General features: G+C 39.2%; 1 protein-coding gene and 1 pseudogene across 2 annotated transcripts; both read right to left on the reverse strand.

Annotated features, from left to right (window-relative positions):
- Positions 1–16,322, reverse strand: part of LOC127425000 (ectonucleotide pyrophosphatase/phosphodiesterase family member 2-like) — a 63,497-nt pseudogene that overhangs the window by 20,079 nt on the left and 27,096 nt on the right.
- Positions 5,550–11,390, reverse strand: LOC127425103 (uncharacterized). 2 transcript variants are annotated; one of them, XM_051670757.1, is made up of 3 exons: positions 10,839–11,390; positions 8,877–10,392; positions 5,550–6,097 (listed from the first exon to the last, which is right to left on the reverse strand). In XM_051670757.1, the coding sequence occupies exon 2, from the start codon at positions 10,077–10,079 to the stop codon at positions 8,913–8,915; it is 1,167 nt and encodes a 388-aa protein (XP_051526717.1). In that variant the 5' UTR covers positions 10,080–10,392; positions 10,839–11,390; the 3' UTR covers positions 5,550–6,097; positions 8,877–8,912. The 2 variants fall into 2 exon arrangements, with proteins under 2 accessions (XP_051526717.1, XP_051526716.1); XM_051670756.1 differs by having other exon boundaries at positions 8,877–11,390.

A 16,322-nucleotide genomic window follows, 5' to 3' on the forward strand; every position in this document is an offset into this window, starting at 1 on the left:
ATTAAAAGCTGCCTCTGATTACAGAGCAAATCAAATCAAATCAAATCACATTTATTGTCACACAGCCATATACACAAGTGCAATAGTGTGTGAAATTCTTGGGTGCAGTTCCGATCAACATAGCAGTCGTGACAGTGATGAGACATATACCAATTTACAATAAACATCAGATTAACACAACACAGTTTAAAGTCTAATATACACATAATTACACACAACAATATACAAATAATAACATACACTGTACAGTATACAATACGCACAATATAGATACACATTATTCAATAAAAATAAAAAAGTATATATATATATATATATAGAATGTACAGTATTGTACTGTATTGACATTCAGGCTGTCGGTTGATAGTAAGTTGTTAAGAGAGAATATAATATAATAATAATATAATTTATGACAGTCCGGTGTGAGATATGAGTAATAAAGTGCAGTGCTGATGTATTTTGATCGTGGGAGATCAAGAGTTCAGAAGTCTGATTGCTTGGGGGAAGAAGCTGTCATGGAGTCAGCTGGTGCGGGTCCTGATGCTGCGATACCGCCTGCCTGATGGTAGCAGTGAGAACAGCCCATGGCTCGGGTGGCTGGAGTCTCTGATGATCCTCCGAGCTTTTTTCATACACCGCCTGGTATATATTTCCTGGAGGGAGGGAAGCTCACCTCCGATGATGTGTCTGGCAGTTCGCACCACCCTTTGCAGGGCTTTGCGGTTGTGGGCGGTGCTATTGCCGTACCAGGCGGAGATGAAGCCAGTCAGGATGCTCTCCACAGTGCAGGTGTAGAACCGTGTGAGGATGTGGCGGTTCATTCCAAACTTCCTCAGCCGTCTCAGGAAGAAGAGGCGCTGATGAGCCTTCTTCACAACGGCTTCAGTGTGGACGGACCATGTGAGTTCCTCAGTGATGTGGACACCCAGGAACTTGAAGCTGCTGACTCTCTCCACAGGTGCTCCATTGATGGTGATGGGACTGTGTTCTCTGTCTTTTCTTCTGAAGTCCACCACAAGCTCCTTTGTCTTACTGACGTTGAGGGAGAGGTTGTGTTTCTGACACCAGTATGTCAGAGTGTACACCTCCTATCTGTAGGCTGTTTCATCATTGTCAGTGATCAGACCTACCACCGTCGTATCATCAGCAAACTTAATGATGGCATTGGAGCTATGTGTTGCCACACAGTCATGTGTGTACAGGGAATACAGGAGTGGGCTGAGAACACAGCCCTGTGGGGCTCCAGTGTTGAGGGTCAGTGATGAGGAGATGTTGCTGCCTATTCTAACCACCTGGCGTCTGCTTGACAGGAAGTCCAGGATCCAGCTGCACAGTGAGCTGTTTAAGCCCAGAGCCCAGAGTTTCTCATCTAGCTTGGAGGGCACTATGGTGTTGAATGCTGAGCTGTAGTCTACAAACAGCATTCTCACATAAGTGTTCTTTTTTTCCAGGTGGGAGAGAGCAGTGTGTATTGTAGATGCAATGGTATCATCAGTGGAGCGGTTGTTGCGGTAAGCAAACTGCAATGGGTCTAGTGATGGAGGCAGCACAGAGCAGATGTAATCTCTGATTAGTCTCTCAAAGCATTTGCTGATGATGGGGGTCAGAGCAACAGGACGCCAGTCATTTAAGCAAGTTATTTTTGATTGCTTTGGAACAGGCACAATGGTAGATGTTTTAAAGCATCAGCCGGTTGAAGTGTAATTAAATAGCTAAAACGTAACGTCCACATATGAGGACGCGGAGTCGCACAAGTTTATAGAGAAATAACACATTTCACGGAGATATAAGGACAATGCAAACATGTCGTAATCCTGTCTGTTGTGAGACGGTCTAAAAATCACATCAGGTATTAATATGACAATCGATTGTACAATTCTGTAATCAAGGCATCGAAATGTATGTGTGTATTGAGAAATTTATGTGTTTGAATTTTCCCTTTAGCATTTAGTATATGGAAAATAATTCATTTGTGTTTTTTTTTTCTTCCTGAAAAACAACATTGGCATTATGTAAACAAACTGGCATTTAAAGGGTTAGAATCCTGAAAATGAATGAATATTTGGTAGTTATGATCAGGACTGATGTTGGTAAAAAATTAACTAATTGAAAGTGGAAAATAATATTAATATATTATTATGGCAGTTTTTTGACGCAGATATTAAGGACCTCTGAGTAACTTTTTTAAATTGATGCACAAGGGTTAAAGAGCGCTTTTTTTTACAAACACATTGTCTCAAAGCAGCTTTACAGAAATTAATGTTATAACAAATGAAGCTTTAATATAATTAAGTTTATTGTGCTACTCCAATCCCAATAATAATAACCTGGAAAAAAATATTTGGTACATAACACAGGACTTTTCATTATAAACAAGCCCGAAATACACATGGGACTCTTATTTTGAAATGTCTGTGCTCCCAGTTGTGATTTCACTGACGGTTGATTCGCTGAGAAAGTGACTCAAATTCAAACTGCTGACCTGAGCTTCTGAGTTCAAACGAGCTCTTGTCGGGTGATTTATTATAAAGACCTGGTTCAAAAGTCATATTTGTTCATGAAATGGACATCATGGCTCGCGCTGTGTTTGTTGTTGCGTGCAGCCAGCGAGCTCATATCAACAGAAAGGATGAAAAGCGGCTCAAGACACACTGGCACTCTAAAGATGTATTCAATAACTCGCAAGATGATATCTGACGAAACCGCATATGAAAGCACACATCCCGACTGTCGCCAGTGCCAACTAGATTTTACATTATTGTCACAATCATTTATTTTTGGTCACATCTGCGACCATTTTAGTCACAGTATGGAGCCCTGATACTTCAGAACTTGAAACCAGACTTCCATAATTAACATATGAGTTAGTGTTATTATTTGTTGTGGTTTTGAAGCTGGTATTGAGAATCGTCAAATTTCACTATCGACTACTGAGATTGTGGTGTTGTGATAATGTATAGCCTTTATTGTACATGGTAGATGTTGCTGCAATAACATGATGAAAAAATAGATCTCATTCTATAGAAGTGTGAGCATCCCTGCTGTAAATAATGATGATGGAGGCTTTTCTTTACTCGACTACCATACGTAACATTAAATAATTATCATATGACTTATGAATTATCGATAGCCTCCCAGGGTTCCAGTGGATCCTTAAAAGTCTTAAAATGTCTTAAATTCAGTTTTCCAAAATTTTCAATCACAGCTTTCATGCGTCTTGGCATGCTCTCAACCAATCTTTCACATTGCTCCATGCCACACAGACAGGTCAATCAAGGTGTGGATGGAGGACCGCCGGATCAAGACCCTTGTCATGGCCAGCCCAATCTCCAGACCTGAACCCCATTGAAAACCTCTGAATGTGATCAAGAGGAAGATGGATGGACACAAGACATCAAACAAAGCCGAGGGCGTGCTGAGTGACTCCAGCCAGGTCTCCTAAGCAACCAAATTGGCCCGGTTGCTAGGGAGGGTAGAGTCACATGGGGTAACCCCCTCGTGGTCGCTATAATGTGGTTCTCGCTCTCGGTGGGGCATGTGGTGAGTTGTGCGTGGATGCCACGGAGAATAGCGTGAAGCCCCCACATGCGCTATGTCACCTTGGTAACGCGCTCAACACGTGATAAGATGCGCGGACTGACGGTCTCAGATGCGGAGGCAACTGAGATTCATTCTCCACCACCTGGATTGAGGCGTGTCACTACGCCACCACAAGGACTTAGAGCGCATTGGGAATTGGGCATTCCAAAATTGGGGTGAAAAGGGGAGAAAATCGAAAATTCTAATAATAATAATTTTAATTTGTTATATATGACTGCCAACTATTGAATCACCTTTGGCTGTTTGTTTTAAGCATATTAATAAATAATCTGTTAGATACCATGCATTTATAAATCACATATGTCATGAATAAGTGATGCAAGTGTATTTATTTATGTTTATTCACTGGTACAACAGAAAAAAAGATCTTTTATTTTCATTCATTGTGTATTTCTTTTCTTCCGTATTTTGTTTCCCACTTGAATGTATGACATGTCATCGTAACGAATGCCCAACTCGGCGTTACGAGTTTCCCAGGTCCACTTGAATGTATGACATGTCATCGTAACGAATGCCCAACTCGCTGTTATGAGTTTCCCAGGTCCACTTGAATGTATGATATGTCATCATAACGAATGCCCAACTCGGCGTTACGAGTTTCCCAGGTCCACTTGAATGTATGACATGTCATCATAACGAATGCCCAACTCGGCGTTACGAGTTTCCCAGGTCCACTTGAATGTATGACATGTCATTGTAACGAATGCCCAACTCGCCGTTACGAGTTTTCCAGGTCCACTTGAATGTATGATATGTCATCGTAACGAATGCCCAACTCGCCGTTACGAGTTTCCCAGGTCCACTTGAATGTATGACATGTCATCGTAACGAATGCCCAACTCGCCGTTACGAGTTTCCCAGGTCCACTTGAATGTATGACATGTCATCGTAACGAATGCCCAACTCGCCGTTACGAGTTTCCCAGGTCCACTTGAATGTATGACGTCATCGTAACGAATGCCCAACTCGCTGTTACGAGTTTCCCAGGTCCACTTGAATGTATGATATGTCATCATAACGAATGCCCAACTCGGCGTTACGAGTTTCCCAGGTCCACTTGAATGTATGACATGTCATCATAACGAATGCCCAACTCGGCGTTACGAGTTTCCCAGGTCCACTTGAATGTATGACATGTCATTGTAACGAATGCCCAACTCGCCGTTACGAGTTTTCCAGGTCCACTTGAATGTATGATATGTCATCGTAACGAATGCCCAACTCGCCGTTACGAGTTTCCCAGGTCCACTTGAAGTCCAAGCAGGATTTAGTTGCGCTTTTCTTGATTATTACGGTCCAAAATTACTGAATTTGCTGCAGCTTTTCTCAAAAGATACCAAATTATATTTTTGTACTGTTTTACAGTGAAAACACCAATAATCATAGTATACTTGTGTAATTTGTGACAATGACACTGAGTTCCGTTTCCCATAAATAGTTTAGTGCATAATAACTGATTATATTAGCAAGCAAAAAAATAATAAATACTCACAAAACAGTATATTCAAACAGGGAGATGTGTCATGGCTAATTGGAGTTCAATAAAAGACCCTTAAATATTTTATGTATTTACATTTTCTGCCTCAGACAAAGCAAGAAAACTTTGCTAATGTTAAAAAAATCATTGTTTCACTTGTCATTTGCTTTCGGTTTTTCTAGTTGAAGTGCTAGTAAATGTGCCATATTTCTCCATTTTGGATTACAGATTTTTCATGATATGTTTATGTGGTGTTACTTTTTGTGGTTGAAATTGCCCCAAAATTGGTTTGGAATAACAAATGTCTCAACTTGTGTCAGTCGCTTTGGGAAGTTTTGTGCTGTTCAAATTGTATTTTTATATGTGTCACAGTGAATGAGGTGAATTTGTGTTTAATTGATTATAAATATCTTAACAATTAAAACAAACTGCTCTTGTCAAAAGAAATATTTTTATTATTTGACACATATATTCCACCATTACCACACAGCCCAGTCAGTTGCACTAAATCAGAAAAAAACATGCAGCCAAGAAATGCAAATTGTTCTAGATCATTTTGATTCTGGTTCTGAAAGATATTAATACATTCATATTTCTTCATTATCAGACTCTTTTATCCAAAGTGAAATACAAATGAAGAATACTACAACAAAAGTGATCCATCCTGAAATATATTCATTGTGACTAAAGTCATAATTTGAAAATGAAAACAAAGGTCCAAACCATACATTCAAATAAATAATAATAATTGATTTGATTAAACTCTAATACCCAGCAGTTTAAACACCAAATGAGTCATTCAATCAGAATGGAAAAAGAACCCTTTTTTAAGATATTATTGATAGATAGATACACAAGTAAAATAGTTTTACCTTCGATTATAATCTGAATGTAACATGAATGGGAAAACATTATTAATAAAAAGAAGTTTAAAACCATTTCATAAGAGTTCAGCTTTGGTAACAGTCCGCTGCTGGTGTCTGGTGTTGTCCGGTGTAGTCTCCGGTTTCTGCTGGTGTCCTGGAGGGGACAAAGTTTACATTTAATTACAGAAATATAGGATTGTTTAATATTATTATAGTATTAATAATAATAACATTACTAAAATCAAAGCTGGTTTATTTTTAGTTGTATTGAACATGTTTGAGTTTGGTTCTTTTAAAGGGGATTCAAATGTGACCCGTTAAAGAGTATCCCAAGACTTTTTATTGGCAGTAGAGCATGGGCTAAACATGACTAAATTTTGGGCAAAAGGAATCACTAACTAGTGTCTTGTTTATTGCGCAGTTCAGATTGCAATGGCAATATTTGTCAAATAATCTGTATCAAATCATTTGTCCAAATCGTGCAGTTCTAATGTTCCCCATTATTAATGTTCTCCATTATTGTGCAGTTCTAATGTTCCCCATTATTAATGTTCTCCATTATTGTGCAGTTCTAATGTTCCCCATTATTAATGTTCTCCATTATTGTGCAGTTCTAATGTTCCCCGTTATTAATGTTCCCCATTATTGTGCAGTCCTAATGTTCCCCATTATTAATGTTCCCCATTATTGTGCAGTTCTAATGTTCCCCGTTATTAATGTTCCCCATTATTGTGCAGTTCTAATGTTCCCCATTATTAATGTTCTCCATTATTGTGCAGTCCTAATGTTCCCCATTATTAATGTTCCCCATTATTGTGCAGTTCTAATGTTCCCCATTATTAATGTTCCCCATTATTGTGCAGTTCTAATGTTCCCCATTATTAATGTTCTCCATTATTGTGCAGTTCTAATGTTCCCCATTATTAATGTTCTCCATTATTGTGCAGTCCTAATGTTCCCCATTATTGTGCAGTTCTAATGTTCCCCATTATTAATGTTCTCCATTATTGTGCAGTTCTAATGTTCCCCATTATTAATGTTCCCCATTATTGTGCAGTTCTAATGTTCCCCATTATTAATGTTCTCCATTATTGTGCAGTTCTAATGTTCCCCATTATTAATGTTCCCCATTATTGTGCAGTTCTAATGTTCCCCATTATTAATGTTCTCCATTATTGTGCAGTTCTAATGTTCCCCATTATTAATGTTCCCCATTATTGTGCAGTTCTAATGTTCCCCATTATTAATGTTCTCCATTATTGTGCAGTTCTAATGTTCCCCATTATTAATGTTCCCCATTATTAATGTTCCCCATTATTGTGCAGTCCTAATGTTCCCCATTATTGTGCAGTTCTACTGTTCCCCATTATTAATGTTCCCCATTATTGTGCAGTTCTACTGTTCCCCATTATTGTGCAGTTCTAATGTTCCCCATTATTAATGTTCCCCATTATTGTGCAGTCCTAATGTTCCCCATTATTAATGTTCCCCATTATTGTGCAGTCCTAATGTTCGCCATTATTGTGCAGTCCTAATGTTTCCCATTATTAATGTTCCCCATTATTGTGCAGTCCTAATGTTCCCCGTTATTGTGCAGTTCTAATGTTCCCCATTATTAATGTTCCCCGTTTTTGTGCAGTTCTAATGTTCCCCATTATTGTGCAGTTCTAATGTTCCCCATTATTGTGCAGTCCTAATGTTCCCCATTATTAATGTTCCCCGTTATTGTGCAGTCCTAATGTTCCCCATTATTAATGTTCCCCATTATTGTGCAGTACTAATGTTCGCCATTATTGTGCAGTTCTAATGTTCCCCATTATTAATGTTCCCCGTTATTGTGCAGTCCTAATGTTCCCCATTATTAATGTTCCCCATTATTGTGCAGTACTAATGTTCCCCATTATTAATGTTCCCCGTTATTGTGCAGTTCTAATGTTCCCCATTATTAATGTTCCCCGTTTTTGTGCAGTTCTAATGTTCCCCATTATTGTGCAGTCCTAATGTTCCCCATTATTGTGCAGTTCTACTGTTCCCCATTATTAATGTTCCCCATTATTGTGCAGTTCTACTGTTCCCCATTATTGTGCAGTTCTAATGTTCCCCATTATTAATGTTCCCCATTATTGTGCAGTCCTAATGTTCCCCATTATTAATGTTCCCCATTATTGTGCAGTCCTAATGTTCGCCATTATTGTGCAGTCCTAATGTTCCCCATTATTAATGTTCCCCATTATTGTGCAGTCCTAATGTTCCCCGTTATTGTGCAGTTCTAATGTTCCCCATTATTAATGTTCCCCGTTTTTGTGCAGTTCTAATGTTCCCCATTATTGTGCAGTTCTAATGTTCCCCATTATTGTACAGTTCTAATGTTCCCCATTATTAATGTTCCCCATTATTGTGCAGTACTAATGTTCGCCATTATTGTGCAGTTCTAATGTTCCCCATTATTAATGTTCCCCGTTATTGTGCAGTCCTAATGTTCCCCATTATTAATGTTCCCCATTATTGTGCAGTACTAATGTTCCCCATTATTAATGTTCCCCGTTATTGTGCAGTTCTAATGTTCCCCATTATTGTGCAGTTCTAATGTTCCCCATTATTAATGTTCCCCATTATTGTGCAGTACTAATGTTCGCCATTATTGTGCAGTTCTAATGTTCCCCATTATTAATGTTCCCCGTTATTGTGCAGTCCTAATGTTCCCCATTATTAATGTTCCCCATTATTGTGCAGTACTAATGTTCCCCATTATTAATGTTCCCCATTATTGTGCAGTTCTAATGTTCCCCATTATTAATGTTCCCCGTTTTTGTGCAGTTCTAATGTTCCCCATTATTGTGCAGTACTAATGTTCCCTATTATTAATGTTCTCCATTATTGTGCAGTACTAATGTTCCCCATTATTAATGTTCTCCATTATTGTGCAGTCCTACCTCAGATTCGTAATGGTTTTCTTCATCAGCTTCTGCTCAGTTTATCTCCACCATTTCTCTTAAGATGTTAAAGGTTTCTTCAAAGTTTTCAAGTGCTTTAAGTTTGCCCTGCACCTCTACAGTTCCAGTATTATCAATAATTCCAGTATTATCAAAGGTAACTGTTAGATGTCTTTGTGGGTCTTCCTCAAATATGCACAGTGTCATGCCATTGCCATCAATGTCTGTAACATCATCTCCAAAATATTCGGTGAAGGCTGCTGTCCATACCACTATGTGTTCAGTGTAGAAGGTAAATTGACTGGTTTGGCCCTGCGTGTAAGGATGTCTATACAGAATATCAGGGTTTTCTCTCAGGATTGTGTCTCTATGCATTTTCCTCTGTCTGTCATTCATGTCTTGTTGATACTCAAAGGTGCGAACATTAGCCGGTGCATCTCTTACAGCCTCTGTGATTTCTCTTAAGATGTTGAATGTTTGTTGGAAGTTTCTAACTGCTGCACGACTGCAATTCACCTTTACAGTTCCAGTATGATGAATGGTAACTGTTAGATGTCTTTGTGGGTCGTCCTCATATATACGCAGTTTCATGCCATTGTCATCAATGTATGTAACATCATCTTCAAAATGTTCGTTGATGGCTCTTCTCCATGCCACTATGTGTTCAGTGAAGAAGGTAAATAGAGGGGTTTGGCCCTGCGTGTAAGGATGTCTACACAGAATATCAGGGTTTTCTCTCCGGATTTTGTCTCTATGCATTTTCCTCTGTCTGTCATTCATGTCTTGTTGATACTCAAAGGTGCGAACATTAGCCGGTGTATCTCTTGCAGCCTCTGTGATTTCTCTTAAGATGTTGAATGTTTGTTCAAAGTTTCTAAGTGCTTCATCACTGCCCAGCACTTCTACAGTTCCAGTATTATAAAAGGAAACTGTTAGACGTGTTTGTGGGTCGTCCTCATATATGCGCAGTTTCATGCCATTGTCAATGTTTGTAACATCTTCTCCAAAATGTTTGTTGAAGGCTGTTCTCCATGCTGCTGTGTGTTCAGTGAAGAAGGTAAATAGAGGGGGTTGGCCCTGTGTGTAAGGATGTCTACACAGGATATCAGGGTTTTCTCTCCGCATTGTGTCTCTCTGTCTGTAAGTCATGTCTTGTTGAAACTCAAAGGTGCGAACACCATTCTGTGCATCTGCTGCTGCCATAGTGTCACAGTTCACGATTCTTCTCGAAGAACAGAAAAAAAAGTCTACTTGCCAAACAGACGATGTGATCACCAGCAGTGTTCTGTTCTTTTGCTTCTTGAGCTGAAATAGTTTTAAAGAATTTCCCTTTTCAACTTTTTTCTTTCTGAGAATAAGACTTCTTATTTTCTCACCTTTAGCAAGTTGAAGGTCTTGTTAAATAGTTATTTAGTAGTTGTTTCTTCAGTCCTGTTTCACTTTATAGTTTGTAAAGAAGAAGGAAGAAGGTTCTTGCTCTGCCGTTCTTGTTTTCTTCTTTCTGATGTTTCTGCTCCTGTTGTTCAATAATTCTGTTTAAATTTGATGTATGTCTCAATGTCTCTCTTAACCTGTCTCTCTATCTGCCTGTCTCTCTGTCAGTTTTATAAGTGTTCATGTGCCCAATGGAGAACGGTGCATGAAATGACAGCCTATCAGAATACTCTCTATAGAACACACCAATCAACACATCAACTTTGATATCTGCACTAAAGAAAAATGAATCGAATGTATTCTTTTCCTTTCAAATGACTAAAATGTTTCCTAACAACAAAGCAATCATAATTTCCAGTTTGACAGGTTCATTAGTATTCTTTTAAGGAGATCATTTTCACTTTTAAGTTAAATTGAGTTTGTAATTTCATCGGGTTCTATTCTTAAAGTCAGAAAACAATGCTGCTCATTGTGAATAACATGTTTATTATTGAATGTTATTGATCTAACAAAAAATGAATTGCCTACCGTTCGTGAAGCTACCAGGAACCCATTATCCTCCAATGCTACCATATTCCAGAACGTCAACCTATCTGGATTGATTTGATTCTTTTCATCAGAGAATGTGTTTAAAAGAACAGATGTGTCCTGTGTGAGTTTCACTTTATAGGAAATAGAAACGCATCATACCTCCTGTTGAGCAACACATACTTGATACTGCTGTGATGTGGATGATTTACAGGAAAAACATCAGCTGTGTTATAGAATATACTCTACTAACATTCCTGTTTGTGGGCACAGTCAAAAATGTCAAAAAAAATTTTTTTTCAACAACTGTTTTGTGTAACTTAATATATCACAAAAAAAAAAAAAAATGCATAATGTATGTGCACAAGCAGGCATTAAGAATTATTGAACAAAAAACAAAAGATATACCATGATGCATGACTGGACAACAGAAACCTGCACAGATAAACCAAAGATTATGTGAGTTTGTTGGTGTGGTGAGGAGGACGGCGAGGCCGGCCCTGAATCGGGCTAATCAACCGGGAGGGGGATAAAGACGAGCCGGAGATGCCAGTTCGAGAGAGAGACGCAGGTGGCCGCGTTGTGTGTCTGTGTTCGTGTTTGTTTTATGTTGAGTTTCTCATTAAACTTTACGTGGACTGGTCAGCCATTTCCTGCCTTCTCCTTGCCCATCCTTTACCTGTTACAGTGGTGCTGAAACCCGGGAAGGATGCTCGCTCCTCCCCCGGCAGATGGCAGCAAGTCCTCTGACCCCTAGGGGATGGAACCGCTCCTCCCTTTCTTGACGGTCAGCAGCGGTTCCTCCGGCTCTCCTCCATCAGCTGACAGATGGCCGCAGCTGCTCCTTTTGGCGGACGGCAGTGGCAAGGTCTCTGTGACAGCGCATCCCTCCCCCTTCCCAGGTTTCAGCACCACTGTAACAGTTAAAGGAAGGGCAAGGAGGAGGCGGGAACCGGCTGACTAGTCCATGTAAAGTTTAATGTGAAACTCAACCCAAAACAACATAAACACGAACACAGACACACAGCACGGCCACGTGTGTGTCTCTCTCTCTCTCAAACTGCACATCTGGCTCGTCTTTATCCCCCTCCCTGCTGATTATCCCAATTCAGGGCCGGCCATGTGTCCTCACGGCCTGGCCCTGCCCTCCTCCTCGTCACACTCCTCCATCGCCCAACTCAGGCTGGGGATACCCCCGGCATAACGCACTTCTCTCCCTTCCTGGAGGTGGGGGGGTTGGTCCCTTCTGGCCGTGCCTGCCGGTAGTCTTCCCCGCCTTTCTGGAGACTTGGGAGAGACGAGGGGAGGGAAAGGGGAGAGGGAATGAGCGAGGTAAAGCAACAGAGAGAGAGGAAAGAGAGAGAAAATCTTGCTCGCTGGTTCCCAGACACTCTGTCGCCCGGTCCTCAATCGCTCCTCTGCCCTCTAGCGGACGACAGCTCGCTCCTCCCCTTCTCGGCAGATGGCAGCGGTTCTCAGCGGCCGGCAGCAACCCCTCAGTCCCCAGGCAGATGGCCGCTGCTGCTGCTTTGGCGAGAACTCTGCAACAGCGCATCCCTCCTCCTTCCTGGGTTTCAGCACCACTGTAACATTTATTTTAGTCTTCCACTAATGTTTCACCCCTTCTTCGCCTTTTTCCCCAAATCTCTGTTTTGAAATAAAAATAAACAAGAAAAAAATAAGAACAATTCAAATGTAATTTAGTACCTTGTACCCTATATAAAAAAAATAAAATAAAAAATACAGTAGGCTATATTCCATAGATTTTTATCACTTTTGATTCAATGTTTTTTTTTTCAATTGGTTCAGTTCACCCTTGTTGACTATAATGTTTCACTTAAATAAATCAGTAACAGTTTACCTCAAACATATAAAGTGTAACTCTTTTACAAGGAAAGAAAAAAACCTTTTACAGTTAAAAACTCTCAGAAGTCACCTGAATAAGTGTTAATGGGTATTAACTCAACACACTCTTAATACATAAGAACTTGAGATTATGAACTCATCATAAACACAGAGGAGAGTTCCACCTTGAAATCACATATGTATGTCTTTGCAGTTCAGTCTAATACACACAAAATACACAAGCGATTGTTACCGTTGGGGCCCGTTTAGATGGTGCACATAACAGATGATGAATTTGTTGCGTGTTACTCAATACATTTAACGTGATGTGATTCCAAATCCACTTATGTTACATCCAGGGAGAGAACTGAAGAGTCAGTGGTGAGTCACTCCATGATTCACTGTCTCTCCGCATGAGTGATGAAGCATGAAGACCAGTTCACACTGTCAGCGATTTTGTCGCTAGTCTCTGTTTTTCTTATTCCTACTGCTGTCGCTGTAACGTTATTGGTTGGCTGCACAACTGGCCATAGCTTCCCGCCGGGTTCACACATCCTCCGTAAGGCGGACGCATGAGCGGGGCGGTCGCATTGGACGCTCACATTGGCAGCGTCTCTCCCGCGAGAAACAGCATCGCCTCTGTGCAGAAAATAAAGTTATCTATGGGGTCCTACACCAAAGTCTTTCTTTAATGAGGTCATAATAAAGTTGAGGTTATTGCTGCTTCAAGGACAACAGCGGGCAGTCACGTGCACTTCATCTTTATCAGCATATTTGGTTGTGATTGGTTAATGTTTTCTATACTGTTCACCTATACACACAGAATGGCAAAAGGTCAGTCAGTTTATTTCTTATTTCCTTTACTAAGTTATTTTATTGAGTTTATTTGCATGCAGACATATAAATTGTAGTGTACTCTAGGTTCGGTTTGAATAATTTTGATTTGCTTTTGTGTCTTTTCAATAATTTGATTATTTTAGTGTTATACCAGTTATACCGTATGGCAAAAATAGGCTCAACGCCGAAACGATCCGCTCACTGCCTCGTCTGGGACGCTCCGCACAACTCACGCTTGCAGTGTAAATGGTGTCATCTGTTATTATGGGCGCCGAAACGAAAACGCGCCGCTCACGAAGTATGTGTGAACCCGGCGTCAGAAAATCTGAACACAGATGAGCTATATTGCCAGTAAAACAAATATATCATTCTTATTTGTCAAGGAATCATTTGTTTTGCCTCTAATAATGAACATTCTGCAGGGCAGAGTGCTTTTATATAAACTACAGCTTGCTCAATGCATCCTATCAAGACGAATTTTAAACAAGTAAATCTAACGACTCTTTTCTGCTGAATTAGCATGACCACGCTGGCACTGAAAAAAACAATCGGTTAAATTTACGCTACAAAATGCGATACATTAACCTTCTGAAACTGTAAAAACTGCTTTTCACTTTATAATGTATTGTTAATCACTGTAGTGATTACAGAAGGGCTACAACAACTAATCGATAAAATCAGTGACATCACTTTACACTCCAGTGAAAAATGTGCTGCATTATGAAACTCATTTAAAAAACAACGGAGACAAGTTGAAGTGGAAAAAACATGACCCAAGGTGTCCAGCACACGAGCACTTTATAAACACTTCAAAGACGATCATAATAATCATACAGTTTAATGTGGAGCGGTTACTGCTTCAGGTGCTGTTTGGTTTCTCTCTAGCGCATCACATTTTACTGCTATTGTTTTATAATGTAAACATGTTATGAATTCAAAATCAGCCACATATTTAACAAAACTGTTTGTTTTTACCACATGTGAGTCTCTGTTAAACTCTGAGCACATCCACATCAATCAAACCATCCCAATGGAGAAAGGGAACGCAATCATGTACATCATACCACGATTTCAGTTTCAATGTAATCAATTGTGCAGCTTTCATGGATATCAGACTGAAGTCTCAGCTGTCATGGTTTCAGGGTTTTTAAAGCGTTTTCTCCTGCTCCTGTAGGTGCATGTAATAATCTTTTCTGCACAAGAGTGAATTTGCACAGGGTTTACAGATGATTGTACTATATTAAACTGTATATAATGCTGAATATAATGTATAATGATGCTAACGGTCCTGATATTTGAAAGTTCTCCTGATAATGCCACATGTAATGTCTGATTTCACTAGTAAATTTATACAATGTCAAACACTATTTTACTGGATAAACATACACAGTGTTTTGAATAGAATAGTTTAGAAACATGTAATCAGTGAAAATACTATTTTTAAAAATATAATATTAAAATACTTATATGTAATCAGTGACAGTGTGCAAGCATATGTATCTAACATAATTATGCATTTTTCAGCTGGGCAGAATTATTAATATTTCTATTCTCGTGTCACTATCGCCCTCTGCTGGGCTGATCTTTTGCCCCCTCCTATGGATCACTTTACTCTTTAATGATGAGCACTTTTTAAGTTTTACAATTAAAGGAACTGTTTCGCATATGTCCTGAAAGTAATAAGTTATGTTTGAATTGATTATTTTCATGATTCAGGCTTTGTTCAAAGTTTTGTGAGAGTGTTGAATCATGAATTCAGTAAATCAAACCAAATCCTTACACCCTTCATCATATCAGTTTTTTGAAAATCCATATTTTAATAAAATACAGGAAATAAAATGTAATTTTTTACCTGATTAATTGTAGAAATAATCAAAGATTAATCGATTATCAAAATAATCGTAGTTGCAGCCCTAATATGAACTTCATCAATAGTGTATGGAAGTAAACTCATGTCTAAAGTCTTTGAAGCATAAAGCATGTTGAATTGCTCTAATCAAAAAAGTAAATGCATTGTATTATCAGTGCTTGCATTTAAATGTGTTGAATTTACAGTGCTTGCATTTTGGGAGGATGAAATGTAACATTGGTGTATTTTTAAGCATTGAGTATTTCATTTGGAAACATTTCACAACTAATTTCATTATTAAAAATTCAACAATAAATATTCACCTTCCAAAGTTCATTTACACATTTTTCAGTTTATTTGAAAATACAATCTAGATTTTTCAACAGGTGAAATTCAGCCCGTTCTATTTTGCTTAACAAAATACACTTCCTCAAATTCAGTGGTTCAAATTTGGTTGGAAATTCAACCTTCCACAACCGGGAACTGCAGGAAAAGCAGCAGAGTACCGATGCACAATCTCCATCTGGTGCTATTCGTTCTCACCAGTAGGTGGTGCAGTGCGATCGGGTGTTGACTGCTGAAGACCAAAGCTACAGGTAGAGAGAACAGCCGTGTACATTTTGATTAGTGTTTTTTTTTTTTCATGGGTAGAAAATGGATAAATATTTGATTTGGGCATGAAACGCACCTTTCCACTGAATGGTCAACCCACGTTATCATCAGTTCCTCATTGGCGTGCAACAGAATAATTATCTACCGCTGCTCAACTTTTATTGCAACTACATATTATCTCTCATTAAGCAACTGGACTAAGGAATGCCTGTGACACAAACTGTACTAGTCAGGGAAAGGTCTATAGAGAGGGCTTTGTGCCAAATCTCTTCTGTGTAGGCATGGGCTTTGCAACCTACGTGCCAGAGAAATATTAGTTGTCTGTTTTAGAAATAGCCTAT

This window comes from Myxocyprinus asiaticus, chromosome 34 (assembly GCF_019703515.2).
Source record: "Myxocyprinus asiaticus isolate MX2 ecotype Aquarium Trade chromosome 34, UBuf_Myxa_2, whole genome shotgun sequence".
NCBI lineage: Eukaryota > Metazoa > Chordata > Actinopteri > Cypriniformes > Catostomidae > Myxocyprinus > Myxocyprinus asiaticus.

What these genes read in the sequence shown, in the direction of transcription:
- LOC127425103 (XM_051670757.1), bottom strand. Translation starts at nt 10,079, where the DNA reads ATGGCAGCAGCAGATGCACAGAATGGTGTTCGCACCTTTGAGTTTCAA.